General features: G+C 39.5%; 1 protein-coding gene across 1 annotated transcript in view; it reads left to right on the forward strand.

Annotated features, from left to right (window-relative positions):
- Positions 1-22,171, forward strand: part of mpped1 (metallophosphoesterase domain containing 1) — a 74,178-nt gene that overhangs the window by 46,638 nt on the left and 5,369 nt on the right. The window contains exon 4 of the mRNA XM_040149992.1: positions 16,933-17,048. Coding sequence (XP_040005926.1) covers positions 16,933-17,048 — 116 coding nt within the window. The remainder of the gene's footprint in view (positions 1-16,932; positions 17,049-22,171) is intronic.

Genomic DNA, 22,171 nt, shown 5'->3' on the forward strand with positions numbered 1-22,171 from the left:
AAGGTTAGGGGACGATTGTGGTCCTAGTAACAAAAAAAAAAGAATGCTGACTGTTGGTTTGAAACTGGAAACAAACAGCAGTCTCCCCTGTAAAAGTCCAGTGTTTTGTTAATAATAATCATCCAGTTTCTTTTAATTAACCATCGACAATAATCGCTAGAGGGCTTTCTCACTTGTATGTTGTTTTGGGGCACTTGCTGAAACGACTGATTATATAGTTTTTCTTGGGGGGACAATCTAAAAAAATAGCAACTGCTCTATGTAAAAGAAGAAGAAATAATTACATTTTAATGAAAAATAATATGAGGCTTAATAAGATTCTTATAAAATGAGCAGTGGAGTTACATCACACAGCAAAGCCCACATATTTAATGAGAGAACCAATTAAGCCGTCATCAGTTACAACATTGATATTCACCTCAGCAGACAACTGATTGATAATATTATGCATTTGTACAATGTAATTAATTAAGAGCAGCATGTCACAATTTTGGAAAATAAGAAAACCTTTGTTACAAACACACATCCCAATCAATTACAATCAAGTGGGGATGCATTGCAATTGCATCCCCATCATTTACACAACACGTTTTACCCAATACAGTCTGCATTGAGTTAAGTTAGTTTAAAGTTCGTGTTGACAGCTGGACTTCTGTAAGCGCTTACCGACTCTGGTACCTCATTCCCTATTCTTGCAGAAAACCCTATTATGTATACCTATAGTCATCAGAAAGTAGCAGTTCTTAGCTGTACTGTAAGTATGCGGTGACAGTACTCAGCTCAATTCAAGCACTGCCACCACCAACACACTCCATTCTAGTACCCCCAGTCCCCACTCACAGGCTTGAATTAGGCCCCCTTTGTCTCCTGTGCAGCTCCAGGCATCACCTAATGACACAGCAACTCACCCACCTGCTCTGTAAACATACAAACTCTCATATATACATGATACAGCCTCCACAGGCTGTACCAAGGGAGGCTTACATGGCGCTGAAACCATGTGCTCTGATCCATCCTGTCCTCATTCCTTGCACATCCAGCACACAGTCCTGCGCTCATGCCCTCTTCCTGGTTATGTTTGTCTGCCCATCTGCCTGTCTTCAGATCACTCTATACTCCTCCTTCTACCCTTCCATCCTCACATTTTCATATACTCCTCCCTTTTGATCCTCGTTTTTGGGTTCTTTTTAAAATTCTTTACACACTCCTTTTCGGCCGATTAGCGAATCGTTAATGTTTTTCCATGTCGCCGTTCCTTTCCTGAGAGAGTCATCTCCGGCGGGAGCTCATTATCGCTGGGCATGAAGTTGACTGCCAGGGTCCCGACTGATTTGTTACATCCCAGTACCCTCCTGCTGCTGAGCCCAGCAGATTGGGAGTGTTAAGTGGTGTGTTTGTGTGTGTGTGTGTGTGTGTGTGTGTGTGTGTGTGTGTGTGTGTGTGTGTGTGTGTGTCTTGGGAGTGGGGGGTGCTGAGGTGTAGTTGGGGGTGGTGGGGTTGTAGAGGATTGTCTAGAACTTCCTGCTCTGGGGAGCGTAGCAAAGCGTTTTCATACAGTCCGTGCTTGTTACTGTCTTGTTTCCTGATGATAATTCTTGTCGGTGGCAAGGGATGGCAGCAAGTCACGTTGCATGTGTTGAGAGCATTTTAATGTGGCATTTAGCATGTTGCTGATATTGTTTACACTGATACACTGATTCATGCAGTTTTGTTTATGGCTTTGTATTGTACTGTGGAATAGAAATAGGGCCCTGGCAGAGCTTCATCCACTTACAAGATGCATGAGATGGGCTGGTGACTAGGGAAGGAGGAAAGAAGCAACAAGCAAAGATTTATGACTCAAACATATTTTTCAGCATGTTTGCTTCATCAGAGTGTGTGCATCAATTCATGCAGATGCCTGACAACGGTTTCCTAAGTTATTCTGTGTCAGCATTGTATAATACTTACGGAATTTCCACCTTCTATTTGTTTTACATTGAAATAAAGATGGACAAAGCTTTGTATTGCATTGAATCTAAGCAAAATATTATGCCTGTAGGATAGGGCTGTCACTTCTAATTTGAATTATTTGAAATTTGAAAATTTGTTATGATCTGTCCAAATTCTAAATTTACAATCTATAAGCACAAAAAACCTTTTGAAGTAGTTTGCCCCACCAAAGGGCCCTCTAAAACTTCACTAACAGCTCGACCTAAGTCATGCCCTATTGACCTATAAAGCTAATAATGTTATGTTGTTTGCTACGAAAATGGAGGACACTGGTGAGCAAAGCTGACCTGACTGGAAACTCATGACACCAAAGCACCTGAGAAACAATGTGTGGAAATATTTAGGGTTCTACACTGTAGATGTAGACTGTAGGCAAAGTAACTAATAAAGATAAGGCTGTTTGTTGAGGTTGTACAAAGCAGCTGTCTTACAGTACAGTGTAAATAAATCTGCAGACTTGACTGCTAGCTTTGCTCATGTGATGGGATGAGTTTTGTATTGTATTGCTCCTGGAGGCCTTGAAAATCCATGAAAGTTGCTGGATTTGACACATTAAATAAAGACGTAAAGGTAAATGAATCGATGAATGAAAGGATATCCTTGATCAAAAGGCATTCAGGGGTAATTCATCACCGAGCTTCGCCTTTTTCAAGTCCAAACATCAAGGCTTCAGTTCTTCCAAACCTTCTAGTAGAGGTTTGCTTTCATACAGCTGTGGTTTTAGAATGAATTAATCTTCAGATAACAAGATCACAGGTGATATCTGGGGTGTCTTAGTCTGACGGACATCCTATCTCTATCAACACAGGACAATCTGAGTGCTTATATTTTGCCAGACACTGAAAAGTCTAAATAGGAACTCTGAAATGGTGTTTTTGTTTGGAGTAGATTTACAAGGTTTACATGGTCAAATCTAATCAAACATTAGTGGGGTCCAGATAGCCAACCAACTAAGCAAAAATTTGATTTCACTTTTATTTAAACAACAAGTTGATCCAAGTCTGAAAAGGGGGATCAGAAAATGCTTCTATGTGTCGTTCTAAAGGGCAGTTACAAACAACATATTTTGTTATTTAATTTGGAGAACTGAGCATTATAATTTACACAGCATTGCTGTGGCACCACAACCAAATCAATGCAGGATGACAGTATATACAGGCATTGGTGTTAATGCTGCATTCATACAATGTCCGCAAGATGGGAAGAACAGGAAAAACACCTCTTAACCTGACTTGGGAATGTTCACATATTATTCCAAGCTGGTCACCCTAGTGCTAACCTTGTAGTGACAACAGATAAACACTCATACAAATAGACAATTAGCTTCTTTTGTTGCAAAACATTTGTAGCAGTTTGTTACAAAGTGAAAGCAGACCCAAACATTGTACAGCTCCTACAAAATGAGTTGAATAGATTGTATTAGTGCTAATATTAGATTTTATGTTCCATTTGCAGCCATTCTACCAACAGTTTAACGACATGTCTGTAGTTCTATTCACCAAGAGGGAGACGATTGTTGCGGTCAGAAATTCACCACATCTCCATTGACAATTACAAGCCGGTGACTGATATGAACAGTTCTCCCCACACTGCTGCTCAGAAACACAGTTTAAATGGTATGATATGAATGCAGCATTAAGACAAATCTGGCGATTTTAACTAAAATTATATAATCCCTGTGTAGTTGACTACTGCCCACAGCACCAATTAGTTTTTTTGTAGTTGAATGGTTGAGTAGTTTTCAAAAGCCCTCTGTAGTATTTCAGAGAGGGGGGAGAAACAAGGAGTTAGAGGGGCCCATCAGCTCATTTTGGTTCAGGACTCTGGGTAAACCAGCCAACACTACTGAATGACCTCCTGTTTGTGATAATTTTGAGGCACTAAAACCATTAGCATGAATACAAGTCAGCTATATTTTAAGATAAGCAATTATTTATTTCCATTTTTTAATTTTTTTTAACAACGTTTTAATGCCTACAGAGCTATTGATGGCTCTGACACCTGATTTTAACTTTGACTGTATCAATTTCTACAGTTCAAAACTAAATCAACAGATAGCTGGATCACATTCCCTGTTGGACCAAATCTACTGCTCTGAAGGTGTGTGACATGAAACTCCCCATCTTAGGAGGCCTTGAATTTTGGCCCTCTTGACATCAGACTTAATTAGAGAGCAAAAGCGGCTGGTGAGAGAGAAAGATTGAAGAACGAGGGAGTGAGTGTCAGAAAAGCAGAGGAGAGTAGGAACAGGGGACTCAACTATTCTTCTGTCACTAATCCTGTGTATGATTCCTTCCCTCAGCTTGTCCGGCAATATCCCACTTTCCCCCCTCTGTAACTGTCTCGCTTTCACTACTCGTCTCTTTGTTTGGCAGTGTTATATCTCCTTTCATTTCAGTTCTTCTCCCTCTTCCTCCTCCTTCACTTCGAGCACTGCGTCTTTCCCTTTGTCTGCCAATCTGTCATTCAGGATCCCAAAAGCCTCCCTCTTCTCCTTTTTCTTCTTTTCTACTGCATTACCACAGAACCCCCCTTCTATGATGGCAGACTTTCTTTATTGAAAATGGGAAACATCAGGGAGACTGAGACCTGCCAGTTGTGTGTATTTTTGTGAGTGTGTGGAATAGACACCAGCCGTGATGTGTGATATTTCAGCATTTCAGAAAAGAGGCAGATTTTACAGCCTTGAAGATGGATGGATGCATGGATGGATAGATACACCGTATAGATGGATTGACACACATTGTAAGTGAGAGAAAAGTGGTGTGATGAGGGAAACAGCTGCCAGTGAGGAATGGATGGAACCTTTGCTTTTTGAGTAAAACAAGGCAGATTATTCACATCTGGAGAGTTTTTATAGTACCCTGTTGTCTGATTGGACAAACTTTTTCTGCTGACATAATAGTCCCTATTCTCTTTGTTGGAAGATAACACAATGCCTATAATTTTTGATCCAAAGTTATGATGATTTATGGTGAAGTGTTGAAATCTCAATTTACTGCTTACTAAAGCAGGGGTTTTCAAAGACTGACAATGTGGGGCCCCCCTGAGACAAAAGTGAGACAGCCATGGGATGGAAACAGGAAGTGTAATGTTGGCATGGAGTCAGTTAGTGAGCTGTGAGCTACAACTTGGCCCTGTTTTTAGCCTTATTGTTTGCATTTTGGCAAATTGTCTCCATTAAAGGTTGCTGAATACGCTCTGATCAGCTCCTGTATGCAATGTAGCCATAGATGTACAGATATCTATCACTGGATCACTGTGATACTGAAGGAAACATAAAAACCTGATTATTCTCAGCCAGTTAATGGAGTTGTAAGTAGCGTCTTTTTTCTATGATTTCTAAGTGGATTTATGGAGGTTTATTCACGATTGACACCACAGTCAATGATAACCTCAGGAAGTACAGTCCTGGTTGAAATTATTTGCACCCTTGAATTTTAAGTACAGAATTTAGAATATCTCCAGAAATAAATGCTAATTAACCAAGTTTGTATTATCAAAATGTTTTAATAAAATGTCCAAAGTTACTGAACATAAGAAAATAAGAAAACAAAACTTGCATAATAGTGAAATAATACAAACACAACAATGCACCCCAGGCACAATTAGCAGCACCCTTCAATAATATTTGATTGCAGAACCTTTCGGAACAATGTCAGCCTCTAAACATTTCTTGCAGCCATCTACAGGCTTTTTGCACCTGTCTGCTGGTAGTTTCTGCCACTGTTTCATTCCTATGTGTTGAAGCTCTTGGGAGTCCTTTTTGCAATGGTAGATTTCAGCTCTGCCCAAAGGTTTTTAATGGGATTTAGGTCAGGACTCATTGCTGGCCAATTTAAAACAGTCCATCTTTTCCTTTTCAACCATTCTTTTGTGCTTCTGGATGTGTGCTTTGGGTCGTTGTCCGGCTGAAAATCCAAAGATCTTCACCTCAAACCTAGTTTTCTGACACTTGGTAACACATTTTGCTCTATTACTGTAGGAAGGATGTTCTTTTCCTTATGAGCTTCATTTCGTCGCCGATAAACAAACTGATGCACTGCATTCCCAAAGAGCTCTACTTTGGTTTCATCTGTCCATAGAATATTATCCAAGAAAGCCCTACTTGTTTTAGTGTGAAGCGTATGGTATGGGGCTAAGACCCCCACTCCAGATTGCTACAAGTCAGCCTGAAGCTGTTTGGTCTTGTGTGGTGTTTTTCCACAATCCACATCAACCTTCAAAGACTTCTCTCATTGAGTTTCTTCTTAGGGCAACGTCCTGGAAACGTCATGACTGTGAAACTTCTTAATAACATTACAAAGTACTGAAACAGGAATTTAAAGATCTTTGGTAATTGCCTTTGGAATTGTTATGTATTTTGATAATAGCATTTCTGATGCTCTCTTGTCTGGAAACAATCAGCCCCTTTTTATGCAGTAAAACCATCATTCATTGGTTAATTCAGGGCATGTGAACACTGAAAATCAAGCACAGTTGAGTCTTATTTCTTTTTTATTTTGTTTGAGTAACCAATTTAAATTCAGCAAAAGGGTGCTAATTATTGTGTCAAGTGTACATTTTATATCTGTATTTTTTATTTCAGCATATAAAAGCATTTTTTAATTTGTTCAGGAACTTTGGAAATTGTATTAAATATTATGATTATACGAAATTAATTTGCATTTATTTCTGATATTCTAAATTCTTTACTTAGTAAGGGTAAGTGAAGACCAGACAAAATGTCCTCACTCTGTAAGGTCTATAACTCAAACTGTTCCAACAAAGATAGAATTACAAATACACACACACACACACACACACACACACACACACACACACACACACACACACACACACACACACACACACACACACACACACACACACACACACACACACAAACACGGAACAGGGAAGTGCGTCTTGTGTAGCATTTCTTAGTGTCCTCTCACTTAGCTTGATGAAGCTTGCTTGCGCTCTCTGTCTATGTGTGTGTGTGTGTGTGTGTGTGTGTGTGTGTGTGTGTGTGTGTGTGTGTGTGTGTGTGTCAAATGGGCAGATATCCCCATTCTCTGTCCCACAGATGGGCTCTGTGATGCCACAGTGTCCTTGTCCAGGATTCACAGGATGCTTGGACACATATATGCAAACTAAACCCAACTGGGCCCACTGCTGAGTGTGTGTGTGTGTGTGTGTGTGTGTGTGAGTTTGTGTTTGTGTGTGTGTGTGTGTGTCTGTTTGTGTGGTCCAAGTATTACTCGTGTTGTGAGGACCCTCATCTCTCTAACCAGTCACATTATGGGGACTTGTCTTCCTTATTGGGACAGAAGCAAGTCCCCAAAATGTAAATCATTAAATTTTAAGGTGAAGACGTTTTATGGTTATGGTAAGGTTAGGTTTAGGTTAAGGTTAGGGTTAGCAAGTAGTAGTTATGGTTAAGGTTAGAGTAAGTCTAACCAGTCAGGAAATTAATGTATGTCAGTGTAATGTCCTCCGAAGTCATGGAGACATGACTGTGTGTGTGTGTGTGTGTGTGTGTGTGTGTGTGTGTGTTGCCAGTGTATCATTGGAGAGAAGCCTGTGTCTACTATAACACTGTGTGTAAATCAGAGCTCTGGCAATCTTCTAATCCTTCTGCCACTTTCTGCTGAGACCCCCACTGAACTCACTGCTTACCTGCAATTACACCATTACACAGATCTCTCCCTCTCTCTCACACACACCACACACACTTACACACACAAAAAGGTACTTAAAGTGAGATAAGCCCATAATACCCACTATCGCTGAACATAATGCTGCAAAACCAGATCTGACTGTGTGTTCGTTTGCATCTGAGTGTGTATGTGCTTGTGTGTGTGTGTGTGTGTGTGTGTGTGTGTGTGTGTGAGAGAGAGAGAGAGAGAGAGAGAGAGAGCGAGAGAGAGAGAGAGAGAGAGAGAGAGAGAGAGAGAGAGAGCATTAGTGTGTGTCCATGTCCTGAAACCTGCTGTGAGTTACATCAGTCATGCTGAGGGCCAACATGTCCAATCTGCCTCTCTGCAAAAAGGTTTGGGGGTGAAGACACAGTCAATGCCACACAGGTGGAACCAAGGTCTCAGGAAGGGCAGATTAAAGGAGCAGTGCACATCAAATCCAACGTAGTGCTCTCCCTACCCTCCTGCTCTAGTTCCACCTCATATACCTCCTGAGCAGGGACTGTTTTAAAGAAGCTTTCTTGTTGGTGCATTCAGGTCTTTTTTGGGAAACATTGAGATATTGGAGTTTCATACAACTTTCCACAGTTATGGCATCATCATTCCTGTTGGTCCTGTACTTACCAAAATAGATCCAGTGGGTCAAGAAACAGAAACAGGAAACAAACCTCCAGGAGAGCCAGACTTGTTTTGCACAGAAAATGAAAGTGAACGTTAAAATTATTACCCAAACGATCTGTTTTAAACATCCATCACGGTTTACATAGTGGCTTCTTCAACTCTTCAACTGCTTCAGCTTTGGCCTACTTTACTTACCATAGTTGTGCACACAGTAAGGGATTATTACCAACATTACAGGTGTCCTCAATTTCAGTTTGAACTGAAACTGTATATGTATGCAATTACATTTTTGGGTTGTGTGTCCATCGGCCCCACTCTCATTTCTTCAAATTTGGCACAAATGTTCACTTGGACTCAAGGATGAACTGATTAGATTTTGTTGGTCAAAGGTCAAGGTCAAGGCCAACTCAATATGTCTGTTGTTAAAAAGGTCTGTTCAGTTTTATTTTCACTTAAATTTTTCCAATGGTCATGAGAGAGCCCATACCAAAGTGTTTTGGAATCAATGCTTTATAGAGTACAATTTGAACATAACCAATTGGAATGATGGTCAAAATGATTGAAAAATAAGACCAAAGTTGTGATAAACTTTTGACAAAATACTCTCACATCAAGGGCTATTTAGTAGCTTTTATGGAGCTTTGAATCATATCACATGATATTCATCATCAGCATGTCTGTAGAGGAAGTAAAGTAAGTGGTTACTTAGGGATAGATGGAGTGAGGTGGTGTTAGGACAGCAAAGACCACACATGCGCACGCACACACACACACACACACACACACACACACACACACACACACACACACACACAAACACAGTTACAATGAGGAGGGTTCTGTAGGCTAGTCTCTGTAACATCTCTAATCCTTCTTATTATCAGAGTCAGATATACTCTGCCTCCCAGTGCTGTCTTATTCCCTCTGTCCTCACTCCATCCTTCCCTCTTTCACAGGTTCTCTTTCTTCTGCCTCCACTTACCCTTTCCTCTCCATCCTTTATCATACCTCATTTCCCAGATCATACATTCACCCACACCTATGCCACTTATTCTCTCCATCTTGTCTTATTCGCAATATCAAATTTGAATTTCGTGTTTTGTGTCCTCTATTGCCTTTCTTTCTCTCTGTCTCTTCCCTCTTCGGATTCACTGTCTATGTTTCCCGTCCTGCCTCTGTATTACTGCTGTGAGGATCAGCCCACTATGGCAGGCGCCTCACGTGTGTGCTTGCCCACAATTATACATCTGTATGAGTTCAAGGAATCGAATAGCGTCTCTGCAGTGGTTTTGAGTTACATTAAATAATTAAACTGAAGAACTGTCTCTTCTCAACATATAAAACAACTTGGGAGCCTATGCTTTCCAAATGCATTGCTTTCACACTTCTTTGAAAACTGCTGTTGCTGCCAAAAAGAGGAACTTTTTAATCTTGTCTCGTGTTTTGATGTCTTGTTGTCATGTGTTTTGATTCCTTAACCTTGCTTTGAATCATCTTTTCTGTTGTCATTAGGTCAGAGGAATGTTTTCATGGATCTGGCACTGGAAGTCCTTACTGTTGTTGCTGGTTTAGGCATTCAAGCCTTTTCTGTTGTTCAATTCAATGTCAAGTAGCTCTGGTTAAGAACTACAGCTACAAGTTTACAATGTAACTCCTGAATACCTGTGGCTGTCAGTAAGTTTGGAAGCAGAATGTTGGAATTACATTTTCTAAATGGAAGTTGTAGTGGAGGACTTTATAATTAATTTGTGTTTGGGTAAATACAGTAGCCTTGTAGCTGTAATTACTCAGTTGGAGTTATAAAGATGTTGGATGTGGCAGACTTGTCAAAGAAGATAATGAAATGTATAATTGACATTTCAAATGGGATTGCCTTTTCAACAGCAGTGTTCACATTGACACAGCTTTTTCAGTCTTAAGCAGATTGCCCAAAATGTCCTGAGTCCAGTCATGTCCACCTGCTCATTTATCAATTTGTTCAGCTGAGAATCCTGAAGAATAATGCCCATATTGAACGATTCCACAGCTAAAGATTTACATGTCACCATCCAGTGCCAATGCAGGAAGTAGTGTGTCCTTTATATAGTGGGGTAAGATAAGGATGCGGAGGGTAGGGTTGGGTGTTGGTTGGGCGTTGAGATGTCAGAGCAATTACCATAACAAATGGTTATACAGCTAAATTTGGCAGAAAAGTCTCTGGACTTTGTGGGAGGCCTTAGAGAAGAGCAAGAACTACAATTCTGCTTAGAAAGCTAATCCCCGCGATAAACAAACATGAACAATAAATCTAAGGAAAATCAACAATGCCAAAAATTATAACACTTAAGGAGGTGGATGGGGTGATGAAGAAAGCTGTTACAGTAAACAGTGAGAAGTGTCAGGTTATAATGCCACTCTGTACACATGAATGAATATGACTGGATGTTACATGTCAGCCGATAGCCACACGTGGTGAATGAGCCAGTGTTTGTCAGTCACCCTACATTATCCCTTCTTTGCAGGGTCGACCCACGTACCATATTCCATTGACATGCAAGAGAAGCACAGAGAAACAGCAAGGAAAACCTGGCCTCAGGCTGAGCTTCAGGAGTGAACATCTGAGTCTGCTTCTTCAGGCAGTCTCACCTGCCATACAATTTAGCAGAGGCTTTACACTTGACCTCCGCCAGAGCAGGTTAGCCCAGGGCAACAGCAGCCTCCCCTCCATGAGGTTTCCCAATGAGGGGGGCAAGCAGCTCCAAGGCTGTAAAGACATAGATGTCAGGCAGACAAAGTTTGGAAATGAAAAACAAAATAGAATAAAAATAAACAGGCATGAATGCATTTGCAAATATTCACTTTACCTCATGTTGCATGGCAAACTAAGACGGAACATCTTTTCACAAAAGTGTGTGTGTCTTGTGTGTGTATGCAAACCACTGTGCTCCACTCCCCCAACCTGCCTCCCAGGGTCGTTAAATAATGAGTAGTTAATTAAATCTAGCAGAGGTGATCACGGATGGGTGTTTTCACTGCGTTGGTGCATGTAGTGATTAGCACGAGGCCTGTATTAAACATTAAGATGGCCCCTGTTACAGTAATCCTCTAATTTTTTTCTTAATCAAAAACCACAGATTTTCCTCACCTCAACTCCTCTTTTTCATCCTCTCTTGTCAACACCTATGGGTTTCCTTTTTTCTGTGTGTATCCATGTTTGTTGTATATTCCTCTCTCCCTTGTCTAAATCTTGTTTTAAAAGTTTTGATATTGTTACCAATCCATTCCATAAGTCTCAGTTCTAATAAAAGAAAAAAAAAATTCTACCTTACCTTAGTCTGAGGAATATAAATATGTTTTCCTACAAACTTTTACATTTAAAGGATAAGGCTAAATTTATACAAAAAACGTTTTATTGTCAACAAATCCCATTAAGATCATAAGAAGTGTGTTAGTCTGTCTGTCAACACTTTCTGACTTTACAGTTCTGTCTGTTGCTCTCAACTCCAAGCCCATTGGTTCCTACTGAAGATGTTAATCTTTAAAATCACCTCACAAATATATGGTTTCATTTTAAAAAAAGACTCAGTAATTTCCTAAAATAGCTGGTAACTGTTGTTTGTAGCAAACAAAATGGAGAAAATCCTGGATTATTTTCAGTAGCGGATGAATTCACATTTGGTCCTCTAGTGAATATTCGGGGCAGCAGGATGCTGTGTATTGGACTGGGTTAAAATAAACTACAGTGTATGTGTTCATGCTAGTTTTATAGTTATAGTTTTATGGCCTGCAACTGTAATGTCTCACTGCTCTCTCTCAACAGTATTTCCAGCCACAGCAGCTGTTTTCAGAGAAAAAGCTGTAAAAATCCACTGTCCACCACTTGCTCAGAGGCAAACAGCAGACAGACACAGTTAGAGACTAGCAGCTAAAGAGCCAGATGTTTTCCTCAGGAATTGGTAGAGACCAAAAACAGAGCTAAGGGAGTGAATATCAGCTTTACATTAGCCTGGTGGCCAGAAAAAAGAACTCCAAATGAATGATCATATTTATCTGTCTGCTGGATGTGTAAACAGGCAAATATTTGCTAACATTTTGCCCTATTTACAGCTAATAATGCTGCCCCCAAGTGGCCAAAATACTCAGTCAACAGACACATTTTGATTGGTATTAAAAAAAAGTATTGAAGTTTGATAACTTACTCCAAACTCTGCCTCTCAATCTCTTACCTGCTGGACCACAGAATACCATTACTGTTGATGTGGTTTTAAAAAAATCCCTCTCAAATACAGAATGCAGGCTCTCAGAGAGCAGGCTACTCTGGTGGCTGCAGGTCGTTTCCCCGCTAACGAGAAGAGTGAGGGGGAGAAAGACAGGGAGAGAGAGATGGAGAGAGATGGAGTAGTATGTCAAGAAGAGACGGAGAGTGGTGGAGGAGGAGGAGAAATGAGATGTGATGAGGGGGAGAGATGAAGAAGAGAGAATCAAGGAACAGAGAAGGAGAGAGGCAACCACGGGCACTTTGCAGCCCTCGGCAGAGCCATTCAATGATTCATGTACTTACTCCAGGGGCCTCTGTTAGTTAGAGACACAGACAGACAGACACAAACACACACACACACACACACACGCAAGCTCAAAAACTTAAGCAAAGGCCTGTGCATTGCCCGTTTGTGTTAAAACCTTAAATGCATTTTCAGTTAAGTGTTAAGTTTGACTTTTCACCTTGTCCTTAAGAGAATTAAGGCAGTAACTCTGAGTGAGTGTGAAATGAAAGTAATGGTTTGAACGCCATTGTTTTTCTCCAAATGTGCAGCCTGAATATGTGCCTGGGGATTGAGAGCTCAAAAACATCTGTTTTCTCCTTTTTTTAAAAACCCATAGCAAATACAAGCCTGGTACATTAACAGAATTTTTAATATGCTCCATGCTTTGCCTGATTCTCTTTCTCTAAGTTAAAACAAATCACTGGTGCCAAAAACATTATAATTCTGGAGCAAGGATATTATCTGTAGAATTATATTCAGCTAGTCTCGAGTTTAAGCAGCAAATACAGGAGTGGTTCTCTCACACAGAGACACTAGTTCCTTGTGTAAGATAATCTCTTTTCAGTAACTGTGATGGAGACGCCTACAGTGAGAGTGGAGACGTTTTCCTGGCATGGTGGACACCATGAAGAGGTTTTGCTGCAAAACGAGATATAACTGTTTGAAAGAGTGTGACGCCTTGTCTTACAGAATGATTGATAGCACAAAATTAAAACAAGCTGGGGTACTTTATAAAGGAAACTATAATCCTCAATTGACAAATTGAAATTGAAAATTCTTTCCAAAATTTACAGCGACTTAAATTTTTTAAAACTTTTTAATTTAAGAAAGTACGTTTTCTGTTTTCTGTTTTTTCTGTGACAGGAACTTAAAAACAGTATTGATCAATAACAGATTGCTTGTGGGTGCATTGAAAGACCATACCAGTGGGTTTGACTGTTTTAACCCATTAACAATTGGTCGTTGGCAACCAATTTCAACTCTTTGACTGCCGGTTGACTCTCGGGGTGTTAGAGCATTGTTGAATGCCCAACTGTACTAACACAGGGTTGTTGCTCATGAATTGCAGGTACTTTAGTTCTATGTGGCATCATGCACGCTCATGTATGGGCTGCAAGTTTTACAGTTGTTGTGATTAATGAATCAAGTCGAATGGAATGAAAAGGGAAATGATATCATATTGCAAATCGCAGCTTCGATGTTGCAAATTTGGGCACCTGGCTATGTCTGTACGTGTAAACATCTTATCCTGGTTTCAGAGACTTGGATGAGCCAGTAGAAAGTGTGATACTATGGCATGTAAACCACATCACTGTCTGCCGTGTGCACAGGTGTATTTTCAACGCAAGCTGCATGGTATTTACTCACCAAAATAAAATATGATGAATCATTTTAATGAGGAGCTACATGCTGAAATAAAAGTGAAAGTATGACCAACATGATCAGTGAAAGAAGCCAAATCCAGCAGATTGTAAATGCAGCAGAGTCCAAGCAAACAGAAACCAAACTGGGTTCATTATCAACTGCTGAGGGAACTCAGTGGGAAGAGAAAAGATGTGCAAGAATCAAAGACAATCTTGCAATCATACATCAGAATGCTGGATAATGTTAGTCATGTAACACCAGGTTCAAGCAGGTTTTTCAGTTCCGCGTGAACATCAAATCCTGAATATAATCAAAACCAGGAAGAAAAAAAAATGTTATTTTGTTGTAAACAATTGTTCATTGAAGCAAATTACCAATCTAAAGCAAGTTTCAAGTTGATTTTCACAGTGCACTTAAAATTAACTGACACCATTTACTACTTTGAAGAAATGAAATCATTCTAAATACACAGTATGCTTTGTAAAATGGTTGTAAATAATGTAAAGTGTAAATGATTTGTAGTTAATAAAACATGAAAAAGTACAATATGGTCCTTTAAGTAGACTTGAACTACTTCATCCATCAATTCATTCAAGCACATTGCTCCCTCTCTCCATCCTCATGAATCTTTCTCTTTGCTTATATAACCTTCTGTTAGGATAGATCACCATCTTGCCAGTCATAATCAGGGAAAATCTCTCTATTGTTTCTCCTTTGCTCTCTCTTCATCCCTCCGTTCACACTTAGAGTCAGGGGCATCAATCAAACCACTGAGCTCATTGCATTTTAATTGAAATGTCCATGTTAAGATGGACATGAATATTACATTCCACAGGCCCTGTTAATGTGCTAAGGCCAGTCTAAATGTTTTAATATTTGCTGTGTAAATTATTGAAATTGTGTTCATAGGTAGTGTTGGATCATTCATCAAAAATGTTTAGTCTCTGATGCTCAGGAAGTGAGGAATTCTAATTTCATGCACTCCAGCTGAAATACTGAGTGATTTCTCATGGCGCTCTACTACATGCACTTGACCACCCCTCCCTGCGCCGGCGACCTCAGGGACACCATTTTTAGCTTTCATAATTTGAGAAAAAGAGAGAAAGGAGGTGGAGAGAGTGTGTGTGACAGGTATTTCTTCCTATCTTCAGGCCTTTCTTTCTGTCTCCCCATCTGCATCTGAAGTCCCCAAGCATGACAGACACACATACACACACACACACACACACACACACGCTCTGGAAATTATTCTAAAAAATCCTCATCTGATGTTCCACTGAGCACATACGCATCGGGCAGCATCCATGGCGATAAAGTTGGCGTTTCGATTGATTGCACGCTGCAGTTTAAAAAAAGCCAGCTGCACGGCAACAGACGCCGTTGGCCACGGATGCACACGCACGCATGTGGCGTGTTGGAGAGGAAGATGGATCGGAGTACAGATTGTAAGTGACATGTTAATTTCTTCTCCGTCACTCAACTCATGGCCGAGGCATCCGCTATCAAAGTAAAGGGACAAGAGCCCCAGCCATCAAGGCTCTTCTTCTTCTCTTTTTCTCTCATTTCGCCTTTCTTCGTCCCTCAACTTCCTGTTGTGGAGCATTCCAGGGCTTAGTGTGATCAAGGAGATGTAGCTTCTGCCGCCCCCCAGGGGATCAGCTTGATTCCTCCTCTCATCTTCCACTTGATAACTACTCTTCATAACCTCTCTGGGTAGCTGTGCATGTTTAGACACTAAACGCAAGGGAGCTGGCAGATGTTAGGGTGGGGCAGGAAAAAAAAGAGTAGTGAGATTTTTTTTTTAATCATTAACCCTTTAAGGCAGCAACTACAGGAGGTTAGAAGCCAGATATTTGCTGCCAGTGCCAAAAGTTGCCTATGCAAAATGCAGGAAACGTGCATTTACAGGGTAATTCAACCCTCTTCAAACTGAATCATCACGACACTGGACAGTCATCAAGAGTGTTAGACAAATTTCATCAGTATAAATTTCATCAAAGTGTTCTATATTTTATATTTTCCACAGCCTGTACATTTCCAAAATCAAAAATGGTTTGCCCTTCACATAGAAAGAGATTTTTAGCAGTTCCTCCTCGCATTACATTGTGTTTATCCAACATCCAGTGTTAACAGGAGATACACCATAACATTGTTCTGACTGTGTTCTTCTTTTCAACTTTATTGTTTTGCTTTAATGTATTTTTACTTATTCAGTGGTTCATTTAATGTCAGTGGTTTGATGTGATGATGTAACTCTGAGTACTGTTCACATAAGGATCTCTTTTATGTCATAATTATTTTTATTGCATTTGTTTGGTTTTCACTGAAGAGTGACAAGTCTTGTGTAAAATGATTTGCTTTGAGATTAATTTTATGAGAACATTTTCATTACTTATTGTTTAATATGTGCACGTCTGAGTGGAATTATAAAAGGTCCTATTTTCTGTGTTACGCTCAACTCCAGTTTCATATTAATGACCAGTTTTATTCACGTACAAGTTAAAGGTTGTGCAAAGGTTAGGATAGGATAAAGAGTGAGGTGTATGACATATGACCTCAGCTAGATTCACAGCTAAATTCAAAAGATCCAATATGATGTTTTTTCTACCACTGACAGTCAGTATATTAACCAAACTATCTGTATTTCTTTGTGTGTGTGTGTGTGTGTGTGCGTGTGTGTGTGTGTGTGTGTGTGTGTGTGTGTGTGTGTGTGTGTGTGTGTGTGTGTGTGTGTGTGTGTATGTGTGCAGGCAGCCCTGGTATTATGGCTGGGGTTTCAACCTGCCACGGGGTCAGGCTCTGCTGGACAAGTGGAACCAGATACCCGACAACACAGACATCCTGGTCACACACTGCCCCCCACTGGGTGAGACACAGATTACAACACACACAAACTTACTTGTACTTCTATCTTTGTGAGGACACTCATTAATAAATATGATATAATGCATTCCCTAGCCCCTTACCCTAACCTCAACCATCACAACTAAATACCTAACCCCAACCCTCACACTAACCTAAACCCAATCCTAACCTGAACCCTAAAACCAAGTCTTAACCCTCAAACAGCCCTTCGAAGTTGTGAGGACTGCTCAAAATGTCCTCACTCTCCCAATAGTCCTCACTCCCAAGGTCTAATACGCAACTCAACTGCTCCTCACAAAGATGGAAGCACAAGTACACACACAAACACACACATACACACACTACATACATCTCTGCATAGCGATTGCAATTTTTTTTTATTTTACAATTTTTCAGGTGGTAACTCAAATTTCTCTATACTGAGTTCACCTTTTCACTCTTCACAGAGTTTTATTTACAAACAGTTAATCGCACATCTAAAATGCACTAATGAAACAAAAAACTTGATCCATGTCTCAGGATCAACAAGAAAACTTTAGCACTCAGAACACACCGACCTAAAAAAACATTGATAACAGGTGGGGTTACAACAGGCATCACTACTGTCTTTGAACTATCATTTATTTATTTAAAACCAAAACAAGAGCACTTCTTTATTGCTTGGATTGCTCTACCTTACAGTATATGTCACAAATATGAATCAGAAATGCAGCAACATGCTTCATTAGGCTTTATTTGTTAGTTTATTTTCCATTCATAATTCCAAGTGTACAAAATTAAGTTTCCATACAATTAAATTGCAAGGGAAATATGTTATGTTGGAAACCTCATCTCTGGCTGGATAATGTTCAGTCATCGGCAATGTATTTTTTGAATAAATAAAGCTACATCTATTAACAGCAGCGGAGTCACCAGGAGATGGTTGGGCTGGATGTAGGACATACTGTACAAAGCGCATGACTTTCACTACAGAGTCCAGGGTTCACATCCACATTCCCGTCTGTGGTTTAGGCAACAAAAGCACTTTAGGTTAGGTTCCAGAAAGATGGTGGCTTTGGTTGAAAGCAAATAAACACGTTGTATTTGAGTCACAGTGAACTTTTTCTGTATTAAACCAGAACATAATCACTAACCTTAACCAAGAGTTGTGAGTGTCTAAACATAACCATTAAAAAGTCTGATAATTATGTCGTCGCTACAAATGGATATTGTAGTATATTGACTTGCCACATACATAAATTAACAAAATATCCCCACTACGTTAATAGAAAACATAAACCGGTTGCAATTGTGTTTCCTACAAGTGTACTTGCTGTTGCAGTTTAGTGTTCTAAAAACGTAATTTCTAGGAGACAGTGTTGTACATAGTCAACCCTGTCTTCGGCATTTTGCCACAAGTTCTCATTCACATCATCACACCTTATGTCCTCTCTTCAGTCCACCTGGGAATGGATCAGAATTCATTTAGTCAAAAAGAGACATCTGATCATAAACCTTCCACCTCCTTGCGGAGGAGAATTCCTCTATGGAGTTGAAGAATGGCTAGAAAGGTGGATTGGGGATTGGCTGAAAACCACTCTGTGACTGGAAGTCCTGACACCGGGACTGATAAGTCTTTCATAGAGGTCATCAAGGAATGAAAATAGGATGTATGTATGGATGTTCAAATTAGGAATTTATGCAATTTTAATTTTTTAGTTCTATGTAGAAGTAGATGTAGCAGAATGTAGCAAATGTCAATCATTATTTGTTATGTTTTCAAGTTTTGAACATAAATTTAACCATTTTTACAATAGTATGTAAGCATGTAAAATGGAGTGTAAATCCACAGAGGAAGGTGGTGGTTGAGTTTAAATAGAAAAACACTTAATGTATTTTGAAAGATGTGGTCATTGATTGCCTTTAGTGTCAAAGCAGTGAAAAGTGATTCTGACTGTGTGAAAAGTATTGAAAAGGTGAGCTCAGTACTGAGAAATGTGAGTTATAAATTGTAAAATCAAAATTGTAAATATATTTACACACACTCACTGTCACTACCCCATACATACAGATACAGTACATGTGCACATGTAAGTTCAGTAACATGGAAAAGCACACATTTTTAAAGTTATTTGTATTTTGAATATTTTCTTTCTTCAGTTTACTCTTCTGCACTACCAGGAATATAGTTTTCGGCATGAAAAACACATGCTCTTTATTTATTTATTGACCCAAAAGTTGTCAAATATAGAATATATTGAGTCTAAAATACTGGATTCAGCCTAAAAAATAACCATCATGTTTAACATTTTTAATTAGATATACAGTTAAGAGATGACAGGAAAGGAAGAGGAGATAAAGGTGGGGAATGGCTTGCAAAAAAAGGTCCCTAGCTGGACTTGAACCGGCAGAGGTGGGACAAAGTCATTGATTTGCAAGTCACAAGTAAGACTTAAGTCTTGGCTATACAGTCCCGAGTCAAGTCTCCCTGTCAAGTCCAAGTTATAAGTCAACTGATCAGGTGTGCGTCGGTATATTATTGCTGAGAGTAGGGTTGGGGTTTTCTACTTTCTAGTTTTTCCCTTATTGAATCCAGTTGTCTTCAACTTTGAACATTTGTAAAAATAAAAAGTTTAAAATAACTACAACCATAGGATTTGATTGAGATCCACACTTTTGTTGGATGAGGAGGCACAAAACACTTCAGTTTTGAGTGGCAGCTTAATTTTTTTTTATCAATACTAATATAAAACCTGAAAATTAGCTGATCAGCAAAAGATATGATGATTAAATATGCATCTGACACACTGAAAACAGGCATAGTCTACTTACTTGGCACACTATTTAGTCACAGTTATTGTTTAATGTCTTCAGTTTTGTCTCATTAAGATCTTGTCTTTGTCATGGGGGAAAAAGGTAATTAACAAATACATTTTGTCACAATTTTTGTCAACAAAATACATTGCGGGACAATGTATTTTTCACAAGTTATTTGCTCTAAATACTGTAGCTTCTTCATGTGTTGTCATCCTCACACACACCCTCGTTACACACCAACGTCACAAGAGACTCAACAAACACAAATGCTGGTGCACAAGCAGACTGACATCCTATACACACTTCTCTGTCTCAAACATTTACACACAAGCAGACAAAGACACTCTCAAACACACACATTCCTCTCTCACTGAATCTCAGTCTTGCACACACACTTTCACACCTCATCTCTCACTGCAGCTGCAGTGTTCAGATGAGTGTGTGTGATTGATTTCTGTGTCTGCGTCTCAGCTGGGAACACGGCCATTTATTTTCCATTCAGTTTAGCCGAGTGTCTCCAGCTATCTGCTCGTAAGCCACCGGCATATGGAGCAGCTACAGCAGGCTACTAATGCATGAGACACACACACACACACACACACACACACACACACACACACACACACACACACACACACACACACACACACACACACACACACACACACAAACACAGACTGAAGGGAAAGGTATGAGAGAGACACAAAGTAGGAGTAAGGAAAAAAGGAGTAGCGGACCAAAACTAGTTTCTTAGCACCAGGAGCACCAGGAGCCAAGAAAAGAATCCACTTTCAAATTTTTTTTTAAAAAGCAGAAGAAATGAATGATGAACAAGAAGGTGAAAGAAAAAGGAGTGTGATCAAGACGTTTTGCACTGCAGCAAAAGCATCCGTCTTTAATGAGGTGCAATAAAGCAGCAGTTCGGTGGCTAGAGAGGAAAAAAATGGCCTCTTTATCTGGCTGTGAGGAAGAAGTTAACAGCACAGAGAGAAAGTGAGACAAAAAGAGGGAAAGAGGCTCAGTGCCAAAAGCAGCAGCTGCTTTGAAACAAGTGGCACTTTAAAGCAAAATACCCTGAGTAACAAAAATCCCTCACAACTTCTCACTTCACTCCCACAGTCGATTACAATACTGTAAGTGTATTGTAAGGAATACACTTACAGTTATAAGGCTGAGTTTTGGTTGGACAATATAAGCAGTCTGAAAATGTCGTTTGGGAACCTCTGGGAGCTTCTGATGGGCATTTTTTACTATTTTCTAGCATTTTATAGGCTAATCATTTATTTCAGCTTAACACTGCCTTAGCTTTCCTGTTTTAGTAATGTGGGTTAGAAGACTTTAGGAAACTGTAGGGCAGTGCTAGCAGGACTTTTAGTTTTGTTTCACTTTTATTTGTTCTTTTAAGTTCACTTTCTTTTTCTCTTCTCCATTGTGTTTATTTTCTTATTCCTGTCTGGGCTGAAGAACAGAAGGCAGGGAAGATGGAGACATGAGCTCCTCAGTCATTTTATGTCTCTGACTTGATGCTTTTATTGACTCAGCATCAGCAGCATCCCTCCTCACTGAGCATCCACTAAATCATATACACTCCATGCTTCATCCTTGTCACACACACTGTGAATTCGGCATCTGCGTGTGGCTGTGATTGATCTTTATTTTCTATGGCTGCTTTCTAAGAGTCACTTTTATTTTGTGCTGTGATGTGCAGTTTGCCATTAGACAAAGAATCTAAAATGAAGAGTTTCGTTTTAAAATGTTATGTATCACTTTTTGAAGAGAGATGAAATTTATAACCTTCCTGGATATACTATTAGCCATGGAAACAGAAAAATCAACACAGCACTATCAAACATCATACCGTTGCCCATTAAATGCATTACTGAAATGATCGAAACAGGATCATTATTTTTGTAAGTAAGATAAGTAAGATAAAAGCAAGTAAACAGGTATTTGTTTTCTTCTCAGTTATTTTTCCATGTAAAACAGTCAGATCTGACTGAATGAAACTTAAAACATAAATTTAATAAACATATAAAAAAAATACAACATGCATAACTCTGGACCACATTTTAATTGGCATCAATATAGACATTTTTTTAAAGTCTGAATTGCAAAAATTAATTGTGGAATGAATTTATTGTGACAGTACGGCATAATACAATATTATATGTATATGTAATGCAATATTTAGAGAACCTACAGTACCTAGTCACATTATTGCATTGTTGCATTGCATTATTGCATTATTGTGCTCTTCCACTGCCTCTCTTTTCAACCTGCAGCAGCCTCAACTGACCAGATTGCATTGCAGCGATCGCTGTTCTTTCC

Source organism: Xiphias gladius, chromosome 2 (assembly GCF_016859285.1).
Source record: "Xiphias gladius isolate SHS-SW01 ecotype Sanya breed wild chromosome 2, ASM1685928v1, whole genome shotgun sequence".
NCBI classification, from domain to species: domain Eukaryota; kingdom Metazoa; phylum Chordata; class Actinopteri; order Istiophoriformes; family Xiphiidae; genus Xiphias; species Xiphias gladius.